Source organism: Bufo gargarizans, chromosome 6, assembly GCF_014858855.1.
Source record: "Bufo gargarizans isolate SCDJY-AF-19 chromosome 6, ASM1485885v1, whole genome shotgun sequence".
Classification (NCBI taxonomy): domain Eukaryota; kingdom Metazoa; phylum Chordata; class Amphibia; order Anura; family Bufonidae; genus Bufo; species Bufo gargarizans.
In genome coordinates this window covers 145,106,419-145,132,126 of record NC_058085.1, presented here as the reverse complement: position 1 = coordinate 145,132,126, position 25,708 = coordinate 145,106,419, and the positions used below count along the sequence as shown (strand labels likewise).

The 25,708-nt window shown below is 44.0% G+C and overlaps 1 protein-coding gene across 1 annotated transcript in view; it reads right to left on the bottom strand.

Moving 5' to 3' along the window:
* The window catches only part of LOC122942056 (corticotropin-releasing factor receptor 1), a 220,984-nt gene that overhangs the window by 57,128 nt on the left and 138,148 nt on the right, over positions 1 to 25,708 (bottom strand). Inside the window, exon 3 of the mRNA XM_044299551.1 lies at positions 12,013 to 12,098. Within this exon, the coding sequence (XP_044155486.1) occupies positions 12,013 to 12,098 (86 nt within the window). The remainder of the gene's footprint in view (positions 1 to 12,012; positions 12,099 to 25,708) is intronic.

The window sequence follows — 25,708 nt, the reverse complement described above, 5'->3', positions numbered from 1 at the left end:
GTCGCTATGCGTACTTATATCTCTGAGAGCTTGAGAAAGGGTCACATCCGACCCTCCAAGTCACCTGTTGCCGCTGTTTTTTTTTTTTTGTTAAGAAAAAAGATGGTTCTTTAAGACCTTGTCTGGATTTCAGGGAGCTGAACCGTATCACAATTCGTGACCCATATCCGCTTCCTCTGATCCTCTGATTTTTTCTAAGTTGGATTTGAGAGGGGCATACAACCTAGTCAGGGTCAGGGAAGGGGACGAATGGAAAACGGCCTTCAATACCCCTGAGGGTCATTTCGAGAATTTGGTTATGACCTTTGGTTTGATGAATGCTCCGGCCGTCTTCCTAAATTTTGTGAACAGCATTTTTTATCATTTAATGGGGAAATTTGTACTGGTGTATCTAGATGACATTTAGATTTTTTTCTCCTGATTTCAAGACTCATAGGGACCACCTACGTCAGGTCTTGCTTATTCTGCGGGAGAATAAATTGTACGCTAAACTGGAAAAATGTGTGTTTGCAGTTGGAGATTCAATTTCTTGGTTTTCTTCTCTCTGCTTCTGGTTTTCACATGGACCCTGAGAAGGTCCGCGCTGTGCTTGATTGGGAGCTTCCTGAGAACCAGAAGGCGCTGATGCGGTTTTTGGCTTTTGCCAATTATTACAGAAAGTTCATTTTGAATTATTCCTATGTTGTTAAGCCACTCACTGATATGACTAAAAAGGGGGTAGATTTTTCCTCGTGGTCAGTAGATGCGCGTAAGGCCTTTTCTAGTATCAAAGAGAGATTTGCTTCCGCTCCCATTTTGGTAGAACCTGATGTCTCTCTACCCTTTATTGTTGAGGTGGACGCTTCTGAGATGGGTGTGGGTGCAGTCTTATCTCAGGACCCCTCTTCTGCCAAATGGCGACCATGTGCCTTTTTCTCAAGGAAACTCTCCTCTGCTGAGAGAAATTACGATGTGGGAGATAGGGAGTTGTTGGCCATCAAATAAGCTTTTGAGGAATGGCGCAATTGGTTAGAGGGAGCCAGACACCCTATTACCGTGTTTACGTACCATAAGAATCTGGCCTACTTGGAATCAGCTAAGCGTCTGAACCTGAGACAGGCCAGATGGTCTTTATTCTTTTCTAGGTTTAATTTTGTTGTCACGTTCCGCCCTGGGGTTAAAAATGTGAAGGCGGATGCCCTGTTACGTTGTTTTCCGGGAGGGGGGAACTTTGAAGACCCGGGTCCCATTTTGGCTGAAGGGGTGGTCGTCTCTGCTCTTTATCCTGATTTGGAAGCAGAGGTGCAGGCAGCCCAGGCAGAGGCTCCTGATCTTGGTCCTCCTGGGAGTTTGGTGCATATGGGTTTCATCCACAGTTTGGGACATTATCTGGAGAGGGCTCTTCTGGTTTACCTGATGAGGAGAGATTTTCCTTGTCTTTGTCATCTATTTGGCAAAAGATTCAGGCTAATCTGAAGAGGATGAGTGAGAGATATAAGCGGGTGGCAGATAAGAGATGTGTGCCTGGTCCGGACCTGAATGTGGGTGATCTGGTGTGGTTGTCTACAAAGAATATCAAACTGAAGGTTCCCTCCTAGAAGTTGGGTCCTAAGTTTATTGGGCCTTACAAGATCTTGTCCGTCATCAATCCCGTTGCCTTCCGTCTTGATCTTCCTCAGACTTGGAAGATCCATAATGTTTTTCACAGGTCCCTATTAAAACCTTATGTTCAACCCACTGCTTGCTTAGTGACAGCCGAATTATCACCATTCGGCAGAGGGTGACCAGTGTCTTCCTTTGTGCAAGATTTATTTCCAACCAACACAGCAGACAGGCAACTTTTGTTGCCTGTCTGCTGTGTTGGTTGGAAATAAATCTCGCACAAAGGAAGACGCTGGTCACGTTTTATTTTTATTTCTATGTCTACCATTTACAGCGGGAAAGAGTCTTACTGCTGGTGACCGTGATGCTTTTAAAGACTTTGGACACTGGTGCTGTCCTTAGAATACATTTTTTTGACACTCGGCAGAGGGATGACTACTGGTTTTGTACTATGTTAGACCCTCGCTACGGGTCCAAAATGGGGGCATTTTTTACACCTGCTGAGAGGGAGGACAAACTGAAATACTATGGAGAATTCCTATGTAGTCAGTTGGCTTTTGCCTATATGCATCCTCACGCAGGTCTGACTGCGCATATGTTCCACTGCCATGGCTGCTGGAGGGGGGTATGGGCAGGAGCAGTACCAGCTCCATCAGCAGCAGCCTAAGTCTAGAGTCGATGATGAGCAGCTTTCTTCACCCACCTACTGAAGAAACTACTCACCTGCAGTAGCAGCTAGACATAGAGTAGAACCTAACCAGCAGGTTGTGGCATACTTGGAGTGCACACTGCCCACATCAAAGATCCCTTGGACTACTGGTCAGCCAAAGTCAATTTGTGGCCAAGTTTACCCTGGACAAGCTTTCCTGCCCGGCCAACAGTGTGGCATCAGAGCGGGTGTTTAGTGCAGTGGGGGCCATAGTTACCCCAAGGAGAACTCGCCTGTCCACCCAAAATGTGGAGAAACTGACCTTGTTGGATCAGGCGTGGATCAGCCAGGATTTTCAAACATCAGTGCCTGATGCATCAGGCTAGATCATCCATGGAGCCACACCTACTCTTTGACAAAAGAGACCTATTTCTTCTGGCTACCTGCTTCAGCTAATATTCTGATGCTGCCACTCGACTAATGCCACACCTGCTGCCAGGTGCTCCTACTGCCACCCACCATCTTCAGCTGGTACTGGTATTGTCCCCCACTCCCCATTATGTCATTGGGCCACTCTGTGGTCTCCTCATGCTGCTGCCACCTTAACACTATGTCACTGGGCCACGCTGTGGTCTCCTCATGCTGCTGCCACCTCACTACTCTGTGGTCTCCTTATGCTGCTGCCACATCATCCTTCTGTGTTCTCCTCATGCTGCTGCCATCTCACCACTATGTCACTGGACCACTCTGTGGTCTCCTCATGCTGCTGCCACCTCACCACTCTGTGGTCTCCTCATGCTGATGCCACCCCAATACTCTGTGGTCTCCTCATGCTGATGCCACCACAATACTCTGTGGTCTCTACATGCTGCTGCCACCTCACCACTATGTCACTGGGCCACTCTATGGTCTCCTAATACTGCTGCCACTTCAACACTATGTCACTGGGCAACTCTGTAGTCTCCTCATGCTGCTGCCACATCACCACTCTGCTGCCACCTCACCACTATGTCACTGGGCCACTCTGTGGTCTCCTCATGCTGCTGCCACTTCAACACTATATCACTGGGCAACTCTGTCGTCTCCTCATACTGCTGCCACATCACCACTTTGTCATTGGGCCACTCTGTGGTCTCCTCATGCTGCTTCTACCTCACCACTCTGTCAATGGGACACTCTGTGTACTTCTCATGCTGTTTCCACCCTCCCCACTCCATGACTAGGCCACTATTTAGCCTTTTTGGCCTGGTTGACATCATCATTTATTTGACCCTTTTTCTGATCTGTTAGAAGGAAGGAAAAATTAGACGCACACTAGATCCTATCTTTGTAGCAGCTGTAAGGCCTGTATGATATGGTCCCAATTTTGCATCAGAATTGGCTTATGATTTGGTAGCTAAAAGCAGGAGTGGGTACAAAACACAGAAGACATGCAAATATTCCATTCACGTGTTATCTCTGTTTTGGATCCACTCCTGTTTATTTTGGGCTTTAACAATACTGATGGATTACTGACCAAATGCTGACCGAGTGAAGGCGTATGCTCAACAGACAGGATTAGTTTTTTTGGGGTTATTGTTCTGATGGATCAGAGGAAGGGCAAAATAATCAGTGACGTCAAAACAAACTTACTGCTGACACCCTCTCATTTCTGTCAGGGGGGCTCTAATTGTATAGGTGTTTAATAGAACAGGTTCTGTAGACATTGGTGTTAAGCGAGCATGCTCGGCCGAACTGCTGTTCCGCTCGCTATGCTCGGCACATGGCGGTACTCGGCCTAGTACCACATGTGCACGAGCGCCATGCTCGAATCTCCTCCCCGCACAATTCGTGGTTGCTATGCGGTCACTGCCCTCACTGCAATGCCAGTAGCCATGTTGGCTACTTGCATTACAGTGATTGGCTGGCCGGAACACGTCATCTGGTGCTATATAGCACCCGATGACGCATGTTTGGCTCATTTGTAGTCAGGGAGAGCTGCGCTTCGGAAGGGACAGAGAGTGTAGGGAGTCTGATCGCAATCAATTCACTAGAAAAATGTTTCAAAGACCCAAAAGTCTTTTAAGGACTATTGTGTGTGGTGGCAGGCTGGCAGTATTTTATAGCTACTGTCCTATCCCCCCCCCCCCCCCCAGCATTTTCAATACTTTTTATATAGAGGGTGTCTGCAGTGACTAGTGACATCTGTCCAATACCTTCTGTGAGTCAGGGCCAGAGATTGGAGAAATATAAGTTAAAATTCATATATTTTTTCCATCATTTTCAGTAATTTCATATAGAGGGTGTCTGCAGTGACTAGTGACATCTGTCCAATACCTTCTGTATGTCAGAGCCAGAGATTGGAGAAATATAACTGAAAACTACTATATTTTTTGCATAATTTTAAATAATTTTCATATAGAGGGTGGCTGCAGTGACTAGTGACATCTGTCCAATACCTTTTGTGTGTCAGGGCCAGATATTGAAGAAATATAACTGAAAACTGCTATATTTTTCGCATCATTTTAAATAATTTTCATATAGAGGGTGTCTGCAGTGACTAGTGACATCTGTCCAATACCTTCTGTGAGTCAGGGCCAGAGATTGGAGAAATATAAGTTAAAATTCATATATTTGTTCCATCATTTTCAGTAATTTTCACATAGAGGGTGTCTGCAGTGACTAGTGACATCTGTCCAATACCTTCTGTATGTCAGAGCCAGAGATTGGAGAAATATAACTGAAAACTACTATATTTTTTGCATAATTTTAAATAATTTTCATATAGAGGGTGGCTGCAGTGACTAGTGACATCTGTCCAATACCTTCTGTATGTCAGAGCCAGAGATTGGAGAAATATAACTGAAAACTACTATATTTTTTGCATAATTTTAAATAATTTTCATATAGAGGGTGTCTGCAGTGACTAGTGACATCTGTCCAATACCTTCTGTGTGTCAGGGCCAGAGATTGGAGAAATATAAGTTAAAATTAATAATTTTTTTCCTTTATTTACAGTAATTTTCATATAGAAGGTGTCTGCAGTGACATCTGTCTAATACCTTCTGTGTGTCAGCGCCAGATATTGGAGAAATATAACTGAAAACTACTATATTTTTTGCATCATTTTAAATAATTTTCATATAGAGGGTGTCTGCAGTGACTAGTGACATTTGTCCAATACCTTCTGCGTGTCACGGCCAGATATTTGAGAAATATAAGTTAAAATTATATATAGTTTCCATAATTTTCAGTAATTTTCATATAGAGGGTGTCTGCAGTGACTAGTGACATCTGTCCAATACCTTCTGTGTGTCAGGGCCAGAGAATGGAGAAATATAACTGAAAAATACTATATTTTTTGCATCATTATAAATCATTTTCATATAGAGGGTGTCTGCAATGACTAGTGACATCTGTCCAATACCTTCAGTGTGTCAGGGTCAGCGATTGGAGAATATAACTGAAATCTATTTTCCTTTTTCTATGCTTTTACATACTTTTTCCATATACTGTGCTTGCTATGAACTGTGACATATGTGCCACATCTTGTGTGTCAAGCGTGCATAAAACATTTAATATGCGCAAGGCGAGCAGTAAGGGATGGGAAACTTGCCGTGATGCTGATGGTTCATGCAGAGGCCGTGGCCCTGGGAGCGTTAAAACTGTGCCTGCTGCCAGAGCACAAGAAAAACAATCATCCACGATACCTATCTTCATGTCCCAGTTTGCAGGGCGTCGCAGGACAAAACTCTTGAAGTCAGACCAGTGCGACCAGGTGGTCGGTTGGATTGCAGCAGATAATGCTTCCAGTCGGTTAAACACCAGCCTGTCTTCCAACAAGTCCAGTCTCAGTAGCCAAGAGTCTGGTCAACAGAATCCTCTCCCTGATCCTCCTTCCTCCCACCATGGAGAGTCTGGGCAAACAAGTGATCCCACACTCGGAAATTCCAATCAGCTCTTTTCATTGCCAATACTTAATTTGGCCCTCTCGCCAAGCACGCTTGAAGAGGGACACGAGATCTTGTGCCCTGATTCCCAATCTCTTGAGCATCCAAAGTTGCATGACGGTGAGGAATGGCAATTTGTGTTTAATGAGGTGGATGATGATGAAACACAGTTGCCAATTAGTCAACCACAATTACTGTCTCAAGAGGTTGATGAAGAGGATGACACACAATTGTCAATCACTTAGGTTGTGGTTAGGTCAACAAATCAAGAGGATGATCAGAGTGAGGAAGTGGAAGAGGAGGTGGTGGACGATGAGGTCACTTACTCAACCTGAAAAGGTGGAAGGCCGAGCGAGGACAGCAGTACAGAGGGGGAAGGATCTGCAGCACCGCAACAGGCTGGAAGAGGCAGTGGGGTGGCAAAAGGGAGAAGGTGGACCACACCAAACAGGCCCACAACTGTTTCATGGAGCACCCCCTTGCATAAATCTCCCTTGCCAAGGGGTAGGTGTTCCGCAGTATGACGCTTTTTTGAGGAAAGTGCTGACAACAAAAGAATAGTAGTTTGCAACCTGTGCCACACCAAAATGAGCCGGGGCGTGAACGCTAGCATCCTCACCACCACCAGCATGATCTGCCACATGGTTTTCAAGCACCGTAATAAGTGGGATGAACGCCTGGGTCCACAATCTGTGTCTGCGAGTCACACCACTGCCTCCTCTTCCCCTATGGTACGTGCTGGCCAATCGCCTGTCGAAGGTGCAGGCGAGGATGCCTCCCGCCCTGCACCTGGACCTTCGCAAGCACCATCATCGACCACATCCACTCCCCTGTCCCAGCGCAGCGTCCAAATATGATTACCCCAGGCATTTGAATGCAAGCGCGAATACCCAGCCACCCACCTACAGGCCATAGCACTAAATGCGCACATTTCAAAATTACTGGCCCTGGAAATGTTGCAATTTAGGCTTGTGGATACTAAAGAATTCCGCAGCCTGATGTCAGTGGCCGTCCTGTGGTATTCTGTCCCCAGCCACCATTTTTCGAGGTGTGCCGGGTCCCCCTTACACCAACATGTGTCCCAAAACGTCACACGTGCCCTGACCAACGCAGTTACTGGGAAGGTCCACTTAACCACGGACACACGAACAAATGAATTTGGCCAGGGAAGCTACATTTCCCTGATGGCACACTGGGTGAACATTGTGGAGGTCGGGAGCGAGTCGTACCCTGGGATGGCACCGAGGATTGCGGGCCCTAATTCCATCAGGGTTTCCGCCAGCACCTACGTTAGTGGCTCCAACCCCCACTTCTCCTCCTCCGCCTCATCCTCCACCTCCGAATTATCAGTGTGCAGCACCAGTCAGCCATCAGCCGATAGCTGGAAGCAGTGTAGCACTGCAGTGGGGATGCATCAACAGGTCGTGCTGAAGCTGATATGCTTAGGGGACAAACAGCACACCGCCGCAGAGCTGTTGCAGGGGATAAGAGACCAGACTGAGCTGTAGCTCTTGCCACTCAACCTACAACCAGGCATGGTTGTGTGTGATAATGGACGTAACTTGGTGGCGGCTTTGGAGCTCGGCAAGCTCACACATCCCATGCCTAGCCCACGTCTTAAACGTAGTGGTTCAGCGGTTTCTCAAAACCTACCCCAATTTGCCTGAGCTACGGGTGAAGGTGCGCCGTGTGTGTGCACATTTCCACAAGTCATTTACAGCTTCAGCCGGTTTTTCAATGCTGCAGCAGCGCTTTAACTTGCCAGCTCACTGGCTGTTGTGCCACGTGAGCACGCGGTGGAACTCCACGTTCCACATGTTGGCCAGGCTTTGTGAGCAGCAGAGGGCAGTAGTGGAATACCAACTGCAACATGGTCATTGCCTTTCCAGTCAGCTTCCGCTAATCAGAGAGTGATCCTTCTGATGACGACAGCGAATTCTTGCTTGTTGGTACTCTGGCACACATGGCTTACTTCATGGTAGGCTGCCTTTCCTGCGACCCGCGCGTTATACGCATTTTAGACAACACGGATTACTAGGTGTTCACCCTTCTTGACCCCCGCTACAAAGAGAACTTCTCATCTCTCATTCCTGTGGTGTAGAGGACGAGCAAAACGGTGCAATACCAGAAGGTCCTTGAAAAATTGCTCCAAAAATTTCCATCTGAAAACGCTGGTGGCAGAGTCTCTAGTTCCTTTGCCAACCGAGGAGGGGCGACAAGGGGAACACACAGCAGTTACAACAGAGGCAGGGCAACACTCTACAAGGCCTGCGACAGTTACATGACACCCCGCCAGCACCCTCACTCTGATGCGCGGCCTAGTGTCACATGGAAGGAAAAGTTTTGGAAGATGGTGTAGACCGTGTCAGCATCCTCAGTGATCCCTCAGTGCCTTACAACTACTGAGTGTCCAACTTGGACACGTGGCACGAACTGGCGCTATATGCCTTGGAGGTGCCTTAGAGGTGCTGGCCTGCCCTGCACCCGAGCATCCTGATGTGTTTGGCCAGAGCGCCGGAGCACTTTGGTGCTCGATCATCACTAGTAGACATCTATGTGGAATCAGCTAACGACGGTGTAAAAGGAGTGTGGTCTTTCATGCTATAGTAGGATCTTGGGCCTCTGCATGATTCTTTATACCTGGCGCTAACTTTTACCTGTAAGGCTGAGTTCATATATGAGTTATTTAGTCAGTTTTGGCCCCATAATTGACCAAATGAGTGTAGTGTGAAGTGATTCTAAGAGCGATGCCTGTCATCTGCATGTCATACTGACTCACATTATTTTTTCACTACCACAGCAGACTTCCTATGCGTGTTTCTGCAAGACACAGTGTTCTATACCACTTTACATGCTTTCTGCAGCCAGGAAATAGCTGTTTTTAACGCGATGCGCCACAATTAGGGGTACTGCCACAGAGGGTAATGTAAAGTTAATATATGTACCAGATATTGCAATAATATTTCATTTGAAATATCTTAAGGCTTATTTACACTGCGCCAATGAACAGACAAGTATCAGCAAGGAAGTATACCTTTCTGACAATTGTCTGCTCCTCACTGGAGGTAAAAAGTTGCATTTACATGTGCCGATCACCTCCACTGTTTGAGAACGAAATATGGCTACTGTCATCACTTACTCTCACAAATTCAGTAGGGGGAATTTATCAAAACTGGTGTAAAGGAAAACTGGCTTACATTCCACCACTCTGACTTAATTTTCCATCACATTAAACACTGTTTATATCCAACTACCCTTATGACTACCCTTTAATCCAGTAGCAGTGGTCGTGCTTGAACATTATAGGATAAAGCCTCAGCCTATGTGCACTATTGCAGTCCCAGACACCAGAGAGCCTGGCACCTTTTCCCATAGTGTAAAAGCATGGCCATCACTGCTGTATTGCAGGGTGGTCATAACCCCAGAAAATGAGCCGTGTAGAATGAGAATGAAAAATGAATCAAGCCTGCAGAGGAAGCAATATGGGCAATCACAATACATTAGTAAGTACCTTGTATTAACTTTCGCTACATGATAAATGCCATTTGCTAAAGTGAGACCACCCTTTTAAAGGGGTTATCCAGTAATATATGATGATGATCTGTCCTCAGGATAGGTCATCATTATCACATCAGTGGTGGTCCAAGTCTCGGCACCCACACCTATCAGCTATTATGGGGAGCTGCCGGCTCTCAGTATCTCTCCCAAGCACAGCACCATACATAGTATAGTGGCTGTGCTTGGTAATGGGGCTGAGCTGCAACTCGGCCATGTGACTGATGTACATTGTCATCACATGGCATAGGAAGAGGCTGCGGCACTCATGGAGCACCGGCCTCTTCTAACAGCTGATCGGTGGGAGTCCCAGGTGTCAGACCCCCACCAATCTGATATTAATGACCTATCTTTTGGATAGGTCATCAATATTTATTACATCCCATGCCTAGCCCACGTCTTAAACGTAGTGGTTCAGCGGTTTCTCAAAACCTACCCCAATTTGCCTGAGCTACGGGTGAAGGTGCGCCGTGTGTGTGCACATTTCCACAAGTCATTTACAGCTTCAGCCGGTTTTTCAATGCTGCAGCAGCGCTTTAACTTGCCAGCTCACTGGCTGTTGTGCCACGTGAGCACGCGGTGGAACTCCACGTTCCACATGTTGGCCAGGCTTTGTGAGCAGCAGAGGGCAGTAGTGGAATACCAACTGCAACATGGTCATTGCCTTTCCAGTCAGCTTCCGCTAATCAGAGAGTGATCCTTCTGATGACGACAGCGAATTCTTGCTTGTTGGTACTCTGGCACACATGGCTTACTTCATGGTAGGCTGCCTTTCCTGCGACCCGCGCGTTATACGCATTTTAGACAACACGGATTACTAGGTGTTCACCCTTCTTGACCCCCGCTACAAAGAGAACTTCTCATCTCTCATTCCTGTGGTGTAGAGGACGAGCAAAACGGTGCAATACCAGAAGGTCCTTGAAAAATTGCTCCAAAAATTTCCATCTGAAAACGCTGGTGGCAGAGTCTCTAGTTCCTTTGCCAACCGAGGAGGGGCGACAAGGGGAACACACAGCAGTTACAACAGAGGCAGGGCAACACTCTACAAGGCCTGGGACAGTTACATGACACCCCGCCAGCACCCTCACTCTGATGCGCGGCCTAGTGTCACATGGAAGGAAAAGTTTTGGAAGATGGTGTAGACCGTGTCAGCATCCTCAGTGATCCCTCAGTGCCTTACAACTACCGAGTGTCCAACTTGGACACGTGGCACGAACTGGCGCTATATGCCTTGGAGGTGCCTTAGAGGTGCTGGCCTGCCCTGCACCCGAGCATCCTGATGTGTTCGGCCAGAGCGCCGGAGCACTTTGGTGCTCGATCATCACTAGTAGACATCTATGTGGAATCAGCTAACGACGGTGTAAAAGGAGTGTGGTCTTTCATGCTATAGTAGGATCTTGGGCCTCTGCATGACTCTTTATACCTGGCGCTAACTTTTACCTGTAAGGCTGAGTTCATATATGAGTTATTTAGTCAGTTTTGGCCCCATAATTGACCAAATGAGTGTAGTGTGAAGTGATTCTAAGAGCGATGCCTGTCATCTGCATGTCATACTGACTCACATTATTTTTTCACTACCACAGCAGACTTCCTATGCGTGTTTCTGCAAGACACAGTGTTCTATACCACTTTACATGCTCTCTGCAGCCAGGAAATAGCTGTTTTTAACGCGATGCGCCACAATTAAATTTGGATCGAATCAAATCTTTTCGGAAAATTTTGCAAACTGACCGAATCGAATTTTTGAGAAATTCGCTCTCCTCTAGTGATTATGTTTGTACACCAGTATCAGTAAATGGTCCCCATAGTTTCCAGATCTGAACGTCTTCATTCTTGGACTGCTTCAGAAGATGTAAACAAGCAGTGTATACTGTTTGATGGAGGCATCCATCCTTGTGTATGGGCAGATTGTAAGATTGCTTTATACTTAGTGTCTATGTTATTGCTACTGCTATAATATTCCTACTGATGTGATGGTATTTATAGTGTCAGATTCCCACACATCACATCTGTATCTCTATCAGTGAATGATGTTTTATGCTTTTGGCTGTGGTGCACTTATCCCAGTGACAGTGGACTATAGAATAACAAGATTTCTGAACAGAACATGTAAACCCACCCACATGAATATGTAGCCTCACCCACATAGAGGTGCTCAACACTGGAAACAATAGGGATAACAAGAAGTAGCCAGTCAACATTTAATGTTTTTAACACCAAATGTCATCTTTATATATATATGTTATGTTCCTAGAGAATCTTTTTAATTGATGAATTGAGAACACAGGATTCTCTTACCTCCTGTTTCAGTATTTCTTGACATTGCGTATAATCTCCTCTTCCTGCCCAGCTGCCATTGAGATGACATTCTCTGTAGACATTACCTAAGCAGAAAACCAGAAAGCTTCTCATTAGCAAAAGTATGATTAATAACCCACAGTCGCATTGGTAGGATTATAATAGAATGAGATAATAGTACAAAAGATTAAGTAGATGAGAAATGCTACCTTATCAATGTATTTCAAAAGAAAATCACTGTTCTCAATAAAATTAGTAAAGGAAGAAAAAACAAAGACCTCCACCATCTAAAAATGAAATAGTTAAATGTTAGTGATATTAGTAATAATTGCTTTGGAGTCCAAAATTACCAACTTTGGTTGTATGTTAATAATATGAGACATGGTTATTATTGTATATAATTTTTTGCTTTTACATTTTTCGCATTTAAATCAAAATGAGGCAAGCTATATATCATATAACCCCCCCAATGACCGGTCAAAGGCCATTTTCCTGAATAGTCTCAGTCTTGAAGTAACAGTTTCTACTTCAAGTTTAACAGTCTTCTAAATCTTCTTTCTTAATCGCTTACTAAAAAGCAATTATTGGCCGGTCATGTTACTCAAGAGTAGAGTTTAGTAGAGTATAGCAAATGACTAGGTCTTTATTTCATAGGAGAAACAGAAAAAATATAACAATTGTAATAAGATACAAATATACTGCTCCTGTAGTTCTTTAAGTCCTTAAAGAGTTTATTTCACAAATAAAAAAATAAAAAAAATGAAAATGGTTGTTGATCCAGGGAGTTATTTTGATTGCCTGATTGGATTTGAGAAGGAATTTTCTCCCCCTAAAAGAAGGAAAATTAGCTTCTACCTCATGTTTTTTTTTGCCTTGCTCTGGATCAAATTGCAGGCTGAACAGCCTTACAATGTTACTATGTCATATATGAATTATTGCACACTATTATCTTAACTATATCAATTCAGAAAAAAGCACTGGTGACTGGTCTCTAATAATTTTGACCTTTTTTTTTTACTCTCATATCTGGAGAACTCTCTTCCCTTTCTGTGGGTGGGCAGCAACTCTACACATGTGTATCCCCAAAAAATTCTATAGGCTTTTGTTAACCCCTTCCTACCTGGCATAGAAAACAGTCCATCACATACAGCCCCAGCGATTGCACTAATAAAATTATAGTATGCAACGCCCTTCCCACAATTTTCTTCTTTACTATCTAGAGAGAGGTAAAGCTATAGCTATGTGGTTATATAACTGTAAAAGTAGGGACAAATTAATGAATGAAAAGTGTCTAGGACTGGGACACTTAACTATAAGTTAACTATGATGGCACTAAAATGGTGGGAGCAGGGAGATGAATGATCAAGTTAGTCCACCACTGGATGCAGGAGAAGGTGGACCAGAATTTCAGCCATGAGAAAAACAACAGGGGTACTGCCACAGAGGGTAATGTAAAGTTAATATATGTACCAGATATTGCAATAATATTTCATTTGAAATATCTTAAGGCTTATTTACACTGCGCCAATGAACAGACAAGTATCAGCAAGGAAGTATTCCTTTCTGACAATTGTCTGCTCCTCACTGGAGGTAAAAAGTTGCATTTACATGTGCCGATCACCTCCACTGTTTGAGAACGAAATATGGCTACTGTCATCACTTACTCTCACAAATTCAGTAGGGGGAATTTATCAAAACTGGTGTAAAGGAAAACTGGCTTACATTCCACCACTCTGACTTAATTTTCCACCACATTAAACACTGTTTATATCCAACTACCCTTATGACTACCCTTTAATCCAGTAGCAGTGGTCGTGCTTGAACATTATAGGATAAAGCCTCAGCCTATGTGCACTATTGCAGTCCCAGACACCAGAGAGCCTGGCACCTTTTCCCATAGTGTAAAAGCATGGCCATCACTGCTGTATTGCAGGGTGGTCATAACCCCAGAAAATGAGCCGTGTAGAATGAGAATGAAAAATGAATCAAGCCTGCAGAGGAAGCAATATGGGCAATCACAATACATTAGTAAGTACCTTGTATTAACTTTCGCTACATGATAAATGCCATTTGCTAAAGTGAGACCACCCTTTTAAAGGGGTTATCCAGTAATATATGATGATGATCTGTCCTCAGGATAGGTCATCATTATCACATCAGTGGTGGTCCAAGTCTCGGCACCCACACCTATCAGCTATTATGGGGAGCTGCCGGCTCTCAGTATCTCTCCCAAGCACAGCACCATACATAGTATAGTGGCTGTGCTTGGTAATGGGGCTGAGCTGCAACTCGGCCATGTGACTGATGTACATTGTCATCACATGGCATAGGAAGAGGCTGCGGCACTCATGGAGCACCGGCCTCTTCTAACAGCTGATCGGTGGGAGTCCCAGGTGTCAGACCCCCACCAATCTGATATTAATGACCTATCTTTTGGATAGGTCATCAATATTTATTACTGGATAACCCCTTTATGTGAGTTTAACACTGGTCATTCAGGCCAAACATAGCTGTGGTACTATGGGAATAATAACTCTATGATTATATGTTCTCATTACTGGTAATAAAGGAAAATATTTTAATGAACAGTTGCAGCTGGTGCACAGGGGGCATTTTTGGACTGAACCATCAAATTGCAGCTAAATAGTTGACTAGGGAAATTGGCCTCTAATTGCTTGCGATGTACATTTTTTTGGAGTAATTATTATTCCTTCCACTTCCACTTTTTTTAACGGAACATTATAAATTTGCAGATCAATATCCACCATCCTTCAATATTGTTCTCGCATTGATCTGTTATTAAACTGGGGATTAGTTGAAGAGATTTAGCCATCAGCCAAGAGAATTACATGCAATGCAGTAGGACAATTTGTGAAAAATAACTATTATACATTGCATCAATTGTATGTTATACCATTTTCCCATAGCATCCAAGCTACGGAACATTGTATTTGTCCTTGCATCAGATGTGACACGGACCCAAAGATAATACAAAGCACTCTTTATCCCTCGAGAAAAAAGAAGTGACAGATAAAAGAAGCTTCACTTACAGCAAGCAAAATTGTTTTGAAAAGTCCAATAACAACTTGAAGCTTTCTACAAAAGGAGCGGCATTGGTGTGACAGCATATTTCTTTTAATGCATTGTTACAGTAGAGTCTACACTACAATGGCAGATTGCTGGATTCCTACTGCTTATTAGCAAAGCATTACATTTGGTTTATGAAGCTATATGTAATTTATATCCCTCCCGCATCCATTAATGCATCACCCCCCTATGAGCAAATGTGATTGCTCAGCAAACAATGAGATGCTAATGTTCCGAGACTTCAACCTGTGAATATTGAGTTACTGTTATTCTCCTATGGATAAACTAAAAATAGAATACAGTAAAAGCAGTTACTTAGTGTTTCTCCTGAAGGCAGTAAGTAATTAAATAGGATTTTATCAGCCACCCAAGGAAGTGAAGTCTAGATTTAATTTGTATGTTCTGGCTATAGCATAGTGAGTTCACACATGTCAGATTTCATGCGAAATGTGGTGCATAATCTGTGTGAAATCCGCAAGTAAGGGCGGGTTTGCATTATGCATAATGGAACAAAACAGAACTGGTAATTCTGCCTATAGAAATGTATTAGGACGGAGGAAAATGGAAGCCTCTTAAAGAGTTTCGTCCTAAAATTCCTTTATATTCCATTATAACCCTGTTATAATGGGACACTCTAACAGAATTTCTAACACTGATCTGAACCCGTCCTAAGAGGGTTTAAAATCAGCCTTGCCCCTCCTACAAAGAAAAACTTATTCTGTACAGTAAATGTTGCATTCAGGGGCGTAGCTAGAAATGACTGGGCCCCATAGCAAAAAAAATTATGGGCCCCCCCTCCCGGATCTCCCACCCCCACATACCTATTGGACCTCCCACCCCTTCCAGAGCTCCCACCCAAACACCCCTCCAGGACCTCCCACCCCAACATCCCCCCCAAGTGTCGTCCACAGATCCCCCCCTTAAGTGTCGTCCACAGATTCCCCCCCCTTTAGTGTCGTCCACAGATCCCCCCTTTAGTGTCGTCCACAGATCCCCCCTTTAGTGTCGTCCACAGATCCCCCCTTTAGTGTCGTCCACAGATCCCCCTTTAGTGTCGTCCACAGATCCCCCCTTTAGTGTCGTCCACAGATCCCCCCTTTAGTGTCGTCCACAGATCCCCCCTTTAGTGTCGTCCACAGATCCCCCCTTTAGTGTCGTCCACAGATCCCCCCTTTAGTGTCGTCCACAGATCCCCCCTTTAGTGTCGTCCACAGATCCCCCCTTTAGTGTCGTCCACAGATCCCCCCTTTAGTGTCGTCCAGATCCCCCCTTTAGTGTCGTCCACAGATCCCCCCTTTAGTGTCGTCCACAGATCCCCCCTTTAGTGTCGTCCACAGATCCCCCCTTTAGTGTCGTCCACAGATCCCCCCTTTAGTGTCGTCCACAGATCCCCCCTTTAGTGTCGTCCACAGATCCCCCCTTCAGTGTCCTCCACAGATCCCCCCCCAGTGTCCTCCACAGATCCCCCCTTCACTGGCCTACCTCATCTTCTGCTCATGCAGCAGTGCGCCTCGGGCCCGCCTACTCCAGTCCTGACCTGACTACTCCTCTGCTTCCTTGGCTTCCCCCCCAGCCAGGCCCGAGCCGCGGACCGCCCAAGCCCCGCCCACTACAGCCGCGGCCTGCCCAAGCCCCGCCCACCTGGCTGCCCGGCTGTGTAAAAATAAAAAAAGAATGCAGTCCGGGACGGGCCCCCAGTGGCGTAGGGCCCCATAGCCACTGCTATGGTTGCTATGGCTATCCCTACGCCACTGGTTGCATTGGCAACCCCACCTAGTTGAACCGTATTGTGACTGTTACTAGAACATGCCAGCATTTCTATAATTTTATGTTTATGCATGTTATAATTTATCTCCCAGAACTTTGGGTTATCCGAGATTTTTATACTGATAATGTATCCTCAGATAGGTCATCAGCAACTGACCGGTGGAGGTCTGACAACCAGGTCCCCCTCCGAACAGGTGTTTGAGAAGGCACCAGCACTCCTGGGAGTGCCACGGACTTCTCTCAGCTTTTTCTAGTCCAGTGAACACACGTTTATCTGTCACATGGCCTAAGTGCAGCTCAGCCCCATTGAAGTGAATTGGGGTGAGCTGTGATACCAAGCACAGACGTTATACAATATATGGTGTTGTGCTTGGTGAGCAAAGAGAAGGCTGTGGTACTCACAGGAGCATCGGCGCCTTCTCAAACAGCTGATTGCCTGGATTCCTGGTTGTCGGACCCCCACCAATCAGATACTGATGACCTAGCCTCAATGTTGAGCGAAGCAAAGCATTCCAAGTGGAATTCGGTCAAAGTTTAGGAAAACTCTGATTTTAAACATATCCGAATTTCGTTGCACTTCGTAGTAATTAATCAGGTTTTCCTAAAATGGTGGCTACACGTATTACAAAGGGAAACTAAGTGTAGAGAAGACAAGCACGGCAATGCAAGATCACACATAATGACATGCCCCCCTCCTTTGATCTTCGGTGTCGGCTGAGACCTGGTTACAGGTTTAAAGTTTGAAGTATCGAATATATGTTGCTTTGTGTCCTCCTTTGCCTCCATGTTTGACCCCTCCTCCCCCATGCCCTGTGTAATCGTTTTCTTGATCTCCCTGCTTCGTCTATTCATTTAAAGGGAATATGGGACAGAAGGTAAAAATTTCTCAAATTTATAAAGTGTTGCTTAATACACGATTTAATAATACACATTCTCCGGGACAAAAGGCTTGGCAAACTGATTGTCTGGTAATTTCCCTCCAAGATTGGTAAAATATATTGGTGAATTTAAGTTTAGTTTCTTATAATTTTAATAACTTTTTGGTTTAATTTAATATTTTGCACCGAATCTTTATCACACCTTTAGTGTGATCAGCTACATCATCATCATCGAGTACTGTCTGCACATCACTGATGTCCTCCTCAACCATCTCTGGGTCAGGAGCCAGACCGCTCGCAAAACGAGCTCCCACGCCACTCTCCTCATCACTACTTGCCCGCCTAGTGGAGGAAGCGGCGGATGTCTCCTCCACATCTTGGCTTGCCAGTAGCTGCTGACTGTCTTCTAGTAGCTCAGCTTCACTGTTTAATGGAGCTGAGCCCACAGCATACAATACTTCTTTGGCTGAGGGAACAGAAAAGGACAGAGGCAGGTTGAGGACAGGTGAGGGCACAGGGTCTGCTCCCGGGTCATGCCAACTAAAGGTTGTATCTGACGAACCCACCGACTCTTGGCTGGGGGTGTCTGATGTCACTTACGATGAAGTCAAAGATCGAGTTAACCATTCACGAACCGCTGGGTTGCTAGTCAAGACACGACAGCTAGCTGAAACCGAGAGTTCAGGCCTCTTGCTGCGACTCCTGCTGTCACGCCCCCTTACTCTGCTGTGACCTGTGCCTGCGCCAGAAACATTTAGGTCTGTGCCACTCCCCTGTGCAGGGCCTGGCACTTCTCTGTCTGACATACTGTTAGATCAAATAAATAAATAAAAAGGAAATTAAAACACCCCAAAAAAGTCAGTCATTTTCTCACTTCACCGCACAACAGCTAATAAGCCCTTTTTTTCCCCCTTAAAGTGGTATTTCCATCTTCAGTTTTCATACTTACCTTCGTCCAGTGCGACGTTCACTTCCTGGATTCGGCGGTGCTTGATTGACGTCTTCCCCCGGCCAGGCCGCGCTTGCGGAGGAGACTGAAGTTTTTCTCCCGGCCGTGCCACGCAATGTCCTGAACGCGCACCCCACCGCGCATGCGCCATGGTGAATTATTCCTGGCCTGTATAGTACAGAGCCGGCATGCGCATTCACGGCGTGCGCATTAAGGACATTGCGCGGCCCGTCTGGGATAGAATCTTCAGTCTTCTGCGCAAATGCGGCCCGGCGGGATTCGACAGGAGAGGTGGCCGTAACCAGGGGAGACGAAAGACAACAATCAGGTAAGAGGGGACTTATTTTCTCAAAAAGGGTGGGAATTGGGAAATAAAATGTATTTAGAAAAATGATCACTGTCAAATCATTAACAGATTTAACAGTGATCATTGTGATGGGAATACCCCTTTAATACACACAAAAAATGGCTTTAGAACATATAACTGCACAGCTGAACGGCAAATATATTTTTGTTTTGCCATTAATACACAACAAAAAGGGCTTTAGAATATATAAGTGCACCGCTGAACATCAAATAGGCCCTAATTTTTTTCCACTTATAATTTGCCACTAATACACGACAAAAAGGGTTTTAGAACATATAACTGTACAGGTGAACGGCAAATAGGCCCTTATTTTTTTTCCACTTATACACACCACAAAAAGTTTTAGAACATATAACTGCACCGCTGAACGGCAAATATATTTTGATTTTGCCACTAATACACGACAAAAAAGGGCTTTAGAACAGATAACTGCACCGCTGAACGGCAAATAGGCCCTAATTTTTTCCACTTATACATGCCACAAAAGGCTTTAGAACATATAACTGCACTACTGAACAGCAAATACAGGGAGTGCAGAATTATTAGGCAAATGAGTATTTTGACCACATCATCCTGTTTATGCATGTTGTCTTACTCCAAGCTGTATAGGCTCGAAAGCCTACTACCAATTAAGCATATTAGGTGATGTGCATCTCTGTAATGAGAAGGGGTGTGGTCTAATGACATCAGGTGTGCATAATTATTAGGCAACTTCCTTTCCTTTGGCAAAATGGGTCAAAAGAAGGACTTGTCAGAAAAGTCAAAAATAGTGAGATATCTTGCAGAGGGATGCAGCACTCTTAAAATTGCAAAGCTTCTGAAGCGTGATCATCGAACAATCAAGCGTTTCATTCAAAATAGTCAACAGGGTCGCAAGAAGCGTGTGGAAAAACCAAGGCGCAAAATAACTGCCCATGAACTGAGAAAAGTCAAGTGTGCAGCTGCCAAGATGCCACTTGCCACCAGTTTGGCCATATTTCAGAGCTGCAACATCACTGGAGTGCCCAAAAGCACAAGGTGTGCAATACTCAGAGACATTGCCAAGGTAAGAAAGGCTGAAAGACGACCACCACTGAACAAGACACACAAGCTGAAACGTCAAGACTGGGCCAAGAAATATCTCAAGACTGATTTTTCTAAGGTTTTATGGACTGATGAAATGAGAGTGAGTCTTGATGGGCCAGATGGATGGGCCCGTGGCTGGATTGGTAAAGGGCAGAGAGCTCCAGTCCGACTCAGACGCCAGCAAGGTGGAGGTGGAGTACTGGTTTGGGCTGGTATCATCATAGATGAGATTGTTGGGCCTTTTCGGGTTGAGGATGGAGTCAAGCTCAACTCCCAGTCCTACTGCCAGTTTCTGGAAGACACCTTCTTCAAGCAGTGGTACAGGAAGAAGTCTGCATCCTTCAAGAAAAACATGATTTTCATGCAGGACAATGCTCCATCACATGCGTCCAAGTACTCCACAGCGTGGCTGGCAAGAAAGGGTATAAAAGAAGAAAATCTAATGACATGGCCTCCTTGTTCACCTGATCTGAACTCCATTGAGAACCTGTGGTCCATCATCAAATGTGAGATTTACAAGGAGGGAAAACAGTACACCTCTCTGAACAGTGATTGGGAGGCTGTGGTTGCTGCTGCACGCAATGTTGATGGTGAACAGATCAAAACAATGACAGAATCCATGGATGGCAGGCTTTTAAGTGTCCTTGCAAAGAAAGGTGGCTATATTGGTCATTGATTTGTTTTTGTTTTGTTTTTGAATGTCAGAAATGTATATTTGTGAATGTTGAGATGTTATTTTGGTTTCACTGGTAAAAATAAATAATTGAAATGGGTATATATTTGTTTTTTGTTACGTTGCCTAATAATTATGCACAGTAATAGTCACCTGCACACACAGATATCCCCCTAAAATAGCTAAAACTAAAAACAAACTAAAAACTACTCCCAAAAATATTCAGCTTTGATATTAATGAGTTTTTTGGGTTCATTGAGAACATGGTTGTTGTTCAATAAAAAAATTAATCCTCAAAAATACAACTTGCCTAATAATTCTGCACTCCCTGTATATTTTTATTTTGCAACTAATACACAACAAAAAGGGCTTTAGAACAGATAACTGCAATGCTGAACAGCAAATAGGCCCTTATTTTTTTCCACTCATACACGCCACAGAAGGCTTTAGAACATATATCTGCGTTGCTGAACGGCAAATATATTTTTATTTTGCCACGAATACACAACAAAAAGGGCTTTAGAACATATAACTGCACTGCTAAACAGATAATATATTTTACTTTTGCCACTAATACACAACAAAAAAGTGCTTTAGAACATACAACGGCACTGATGAACTGCAAATATATTTTACTTTTGCCACTATTAGACAACAAAAAGGGCTTTAGTACATATAACTGCACCGCTGAACGGTAAATATATTTTACTTTTGCCACTAATGCACGACAAAAAGGGATTTAGAACATATAACTGCATCACTGAACGGCAAATATACCATATTTTTCGCTCCATAAGACGCACATAGGTTTTAAAGGAGGAAAATAAGAAAAAATATTTTTCATTACATGTCAGGTCAGACCACCAATATTAATCAGACCTCAGCTCACAGTCCCAATCAGATACCCAATGTTAATAAGACCTCAGATCAGACCTCAGATGAGACTCCCATGCCTCATATCAGTCCTTCATACCTTATATCAGCCCCCAGCAATATGTGATCAGCCCCAGACATATGTAATCAGTCTCCAGCCATATGTTATTCAGCCCCCAGCCATATGTTAATCAGCCCTGTCATCTATAATTCAGCCCCCAGTCATATATAATTTAGCCCCCAGCCATAAAGCAGCCCCTAGCCATAATGCAGCAGCCCCCAGGCTCAAATCACAAAATAAATAAAGCACTTACCTTTCCTGCTCCTGGACGCCGCTGCTCCTCACCACCCGCGATCTTTTTCCTTCTCCTCCGTCAGCTGTGCTGTGAACTGGCGCGCACAGCGTGAGGTCACAGAGCACCCTCACACTGTGCGCAGCCTTCACAGCCGAAAGCCGAGGACCAGGAAGCGGTGAGTACAGACCCTTCACCGCTTCCTGGTCCTCCGGTACTAATGAGCGCATACACGACAAAAAGGGCTTTAGAACATATAACTGCACTGCTGAACGGCAAATAGGCCCTTATTTTCTTCCACTTATACATGCTACAATAGATTTAGAACAAATAACTGCACCACTAAACGGCAAATATATTTTTATTTTGCCACTATTACACAGCAAAAAGGGCTTTAGAGCATATAACTGCACCACTGAACGGCAAATATATTTTACTTTTGCCACTAATGCACGACAAAAAGGGCTTTAGAACATATAACTGCACTGCTGAACGGCAAATATATTTTCTTTTGCCACTAATACACGACAAAAAGGGCTGTAATTTTCGCACTTCACTACACAGCGGCTAATAAGCCCTCTTTTTATTCACTAATACAAGCCAAAACATGTTTTAGAGCATATAGCTGCACCGCACAAGGGCAAATAAGACTTAGAAATATTTCCTTGTAATAAACCCTGTTAATGGCTGTATCAAACAACACTTGCAACCCAATAACAAGAAAGGTTTGCTGGATTTACAGAGCTGTATAATGGCATTTTAGGTCCCCAGTGCAGCAAGGTGTAATAGGATTGTTCCTATTACCCAGGCTGTAACCTACCCTACTGATCCCTGTTCAACATAAATGCTGTGGAAGGATTCCTCCCTTTCCTTACACCTTGAATAGTCTTTCCCTGAACTTGTAAATATTTTTTTTAGCACCATGAAATTTTTTCTACCACTGTCCCTAGCGCCTGCTCACGTCTCTCCCTGCACTGGAAAATGGCAGAATTCAAGATGGCTGAGGGTATTTAACACCTTAAAGGGTTTCTACCACCTGATTTTTGACCTAATTAGCTCTCAGACACTAGCGATCTGCTATTGTCTGATCTACCTAACAATGCTATTTTCAGACCTGTGTGTTGATCCGTTTCACTAAAAACGAACTTTTATTGATATGCTAATGAGCCTCTAGGTGCTATGGGGGCGTCTTTTTAGCACCCAGAGGCTCGGTCTACTCACACTGAATGCCGCCCGCTCGTCCGGCAAGCCCGCCCATCTCCTCTAGAATGCCATCCTCCATCTCAGCCAGCGGAAGAATTCTTGCGCTTGCGCTGTTTGCGTCTGTATTTGGCGCAGGCGCAGTGACTGTCTGAACGCTCCCTGCGCCAGCATCTCCACTGTGCATGCGCCATCTGTTCCTCGGAGCACTCTGACGTAATCGGCGCAGGCACAGTGGAGATGTCTGTGCAGGGAGCGGTCAGACATTCACTGTGCCTGCGCCGAATACAGACGCGCACGGCGCAGGCGCGAGAATTCGTCCGCTGGCTGAGATGGAGGATGGCATTCTAGAGGAAATGGGCGGGCTTGACGGACGAGCCAGGCGGCATACAGTGTGAGTAGACCGAGCCTCTAGGTGCTGAAAAGACGCCCCCATAGCACCTAGAGGCTCATTAGCATATCAATAACAGTTCGTTTTTTAGTGAAACTGATCCACACAAAGGTCTGAAAATAGCATTGTTAGGTAGATCAGACACTAGCAGATCGCTAGTGTCTGAGAGCTAATTAGGTCAAAATCAGGTGGTAGAAACCCTTTAAGGACTCGGCCCTATTTCACCTTACAGACTTGGGCATTTTTGCAAATCTGACCAGTGTCACTTTAAGTGCTGATAACTTTAAAAAGCTTTGACTTATCCAGGCCATTCTGAGATAGTTTTTTCGTCACATATTGTACTTCATGACACTGGTAATATGAAGTAAAAAAAAAAAACTTTTTTATTTATAGAAAATACGAAATTTACCCAAAATTAGTAAAAAATTGCAAATGTCCAAGTTTCAATTTCTCTACTGCTATAATACACCCCTAAAGGTATTCAAAACTGATTTTACAAACGTCGTTAACCCATATGTGGTCGTAAACTACTGTACGGGCACACGGCAGGGCGCAGAAGGAAAGGAATGCCATACGGTTTTTGGAAGGCAGATTTTGCTGGACTGTTTTTTTTACACCATGTCCCATTTGAAGCCCCCCTGATGCACCCCTAGAGTAGAAACCCCCAAAAAGTGGCCCCATTTTAGTAACTACGGTATAGGGTGGCAGTATTGTTGGTACTAGTTTAGGGTACATATGATTTTTGGTTGCTCTATATTACACTTTTTGTGAGGCAAGATAACAAGAAATAGCTGTTTTGGCACCGTTTTTATTTTTTGTTATTTACAACACTCATCTGACAGGTTAGATCATGTGATATTTTTATAGACCAGGTTGTCACGGATGCGGTGATACCTAATATGTATACTTTTTTTTATTTATGTAAGTTTTACACAATGATTTCTTTTTTGAAGCAAAAAAAAAATCATGTTTTAGTGTTTCCATAGTCTGAGAGCCATAATTTTTTCAGTTTTTGGGCGATTACCTTGGGTAGGGTATTATTTTTGCGGGATGAGATGACGGTTTTTATTGGCACTATTTTGGGGTGCGTGTGACTTTTTTGATCGCTTGCTATTACACTTTTTGTGATGTAAGGTGACAAAAAATGGTTTATTTAGCACAGTTTTTATTTTTTATTTTTTACGGTGTTCATCAGAGGGGTCATGTGATATTTTTATAGAGCCGGTCGATACGGACACGGCGATACCTAATATGTAGACTTTTTTAAATGTAAGGTTTACACAATGATTTCATTTTTGAAGCAAAAAAAATCATGTTTTAGTGTTTCCATAGTCTGAGAGACATAATTTTTTCAGTTTTTGGGCGATTACCTTGGGTAGGTTATGATTTTTGTGGGATGAGATGACGGTTTTATTGGCACTATTTTGGGGTGTGTCTGACTTTTTGATTGCTTGCTATTACACTTTTTGTGATGTAAGGTGAGAAAAAATTGTTTATTTAGCAGTTTTTTTTTTTTTTTACGGTGTTCATCTGAGGGGTTAGGTCATGTGATATTATTATAGCGCTGGTTGATACGGACGCAGCGATACCTAATATGTATACTTTTTTTTTATTTATGTAAGTTTTACGCAATAATTTCTTTTTTGAAACAAAAAAAATATCATGTTTTAGTGTCTCCATATTCTGAGAGCCATAGTTTTTTAAGTTTTTAGGCGATTATCTTAGGTAGGGACTCATTTTTTACAGGATGAGATGACGGTTTGATTAGCACTATTTTGGGGTGCATATGACTTTTTGTTCGCTTGCTATTACACTTTTTGTGATGTAAGGTGACAAAAAATGGTTTATTTAGCACAGTTTTTATTTTTTATGGTGTTTATCTGAGGGGTTAGGTCATGTGATATTTTTATAGAGCGGCCGATACTAACGCGGCGATACCAAATATGTATACTTTTTTATTTATTTATGTAAGTTTTACACAATAACAGCTTTTTTAAATAAATAAAAATGATGTTTTAGTGTCTCCATATTCTGAGCCATAGTTTTCTTATTTTTTGGGCGATTGTCTCAGGTAGGGGCTCATTTTTCGCGGAATAAGGTGACGGTTAGATTGGTACTATTTCGGTGGGCAAATGCCTTTTTTATCGCTTGCT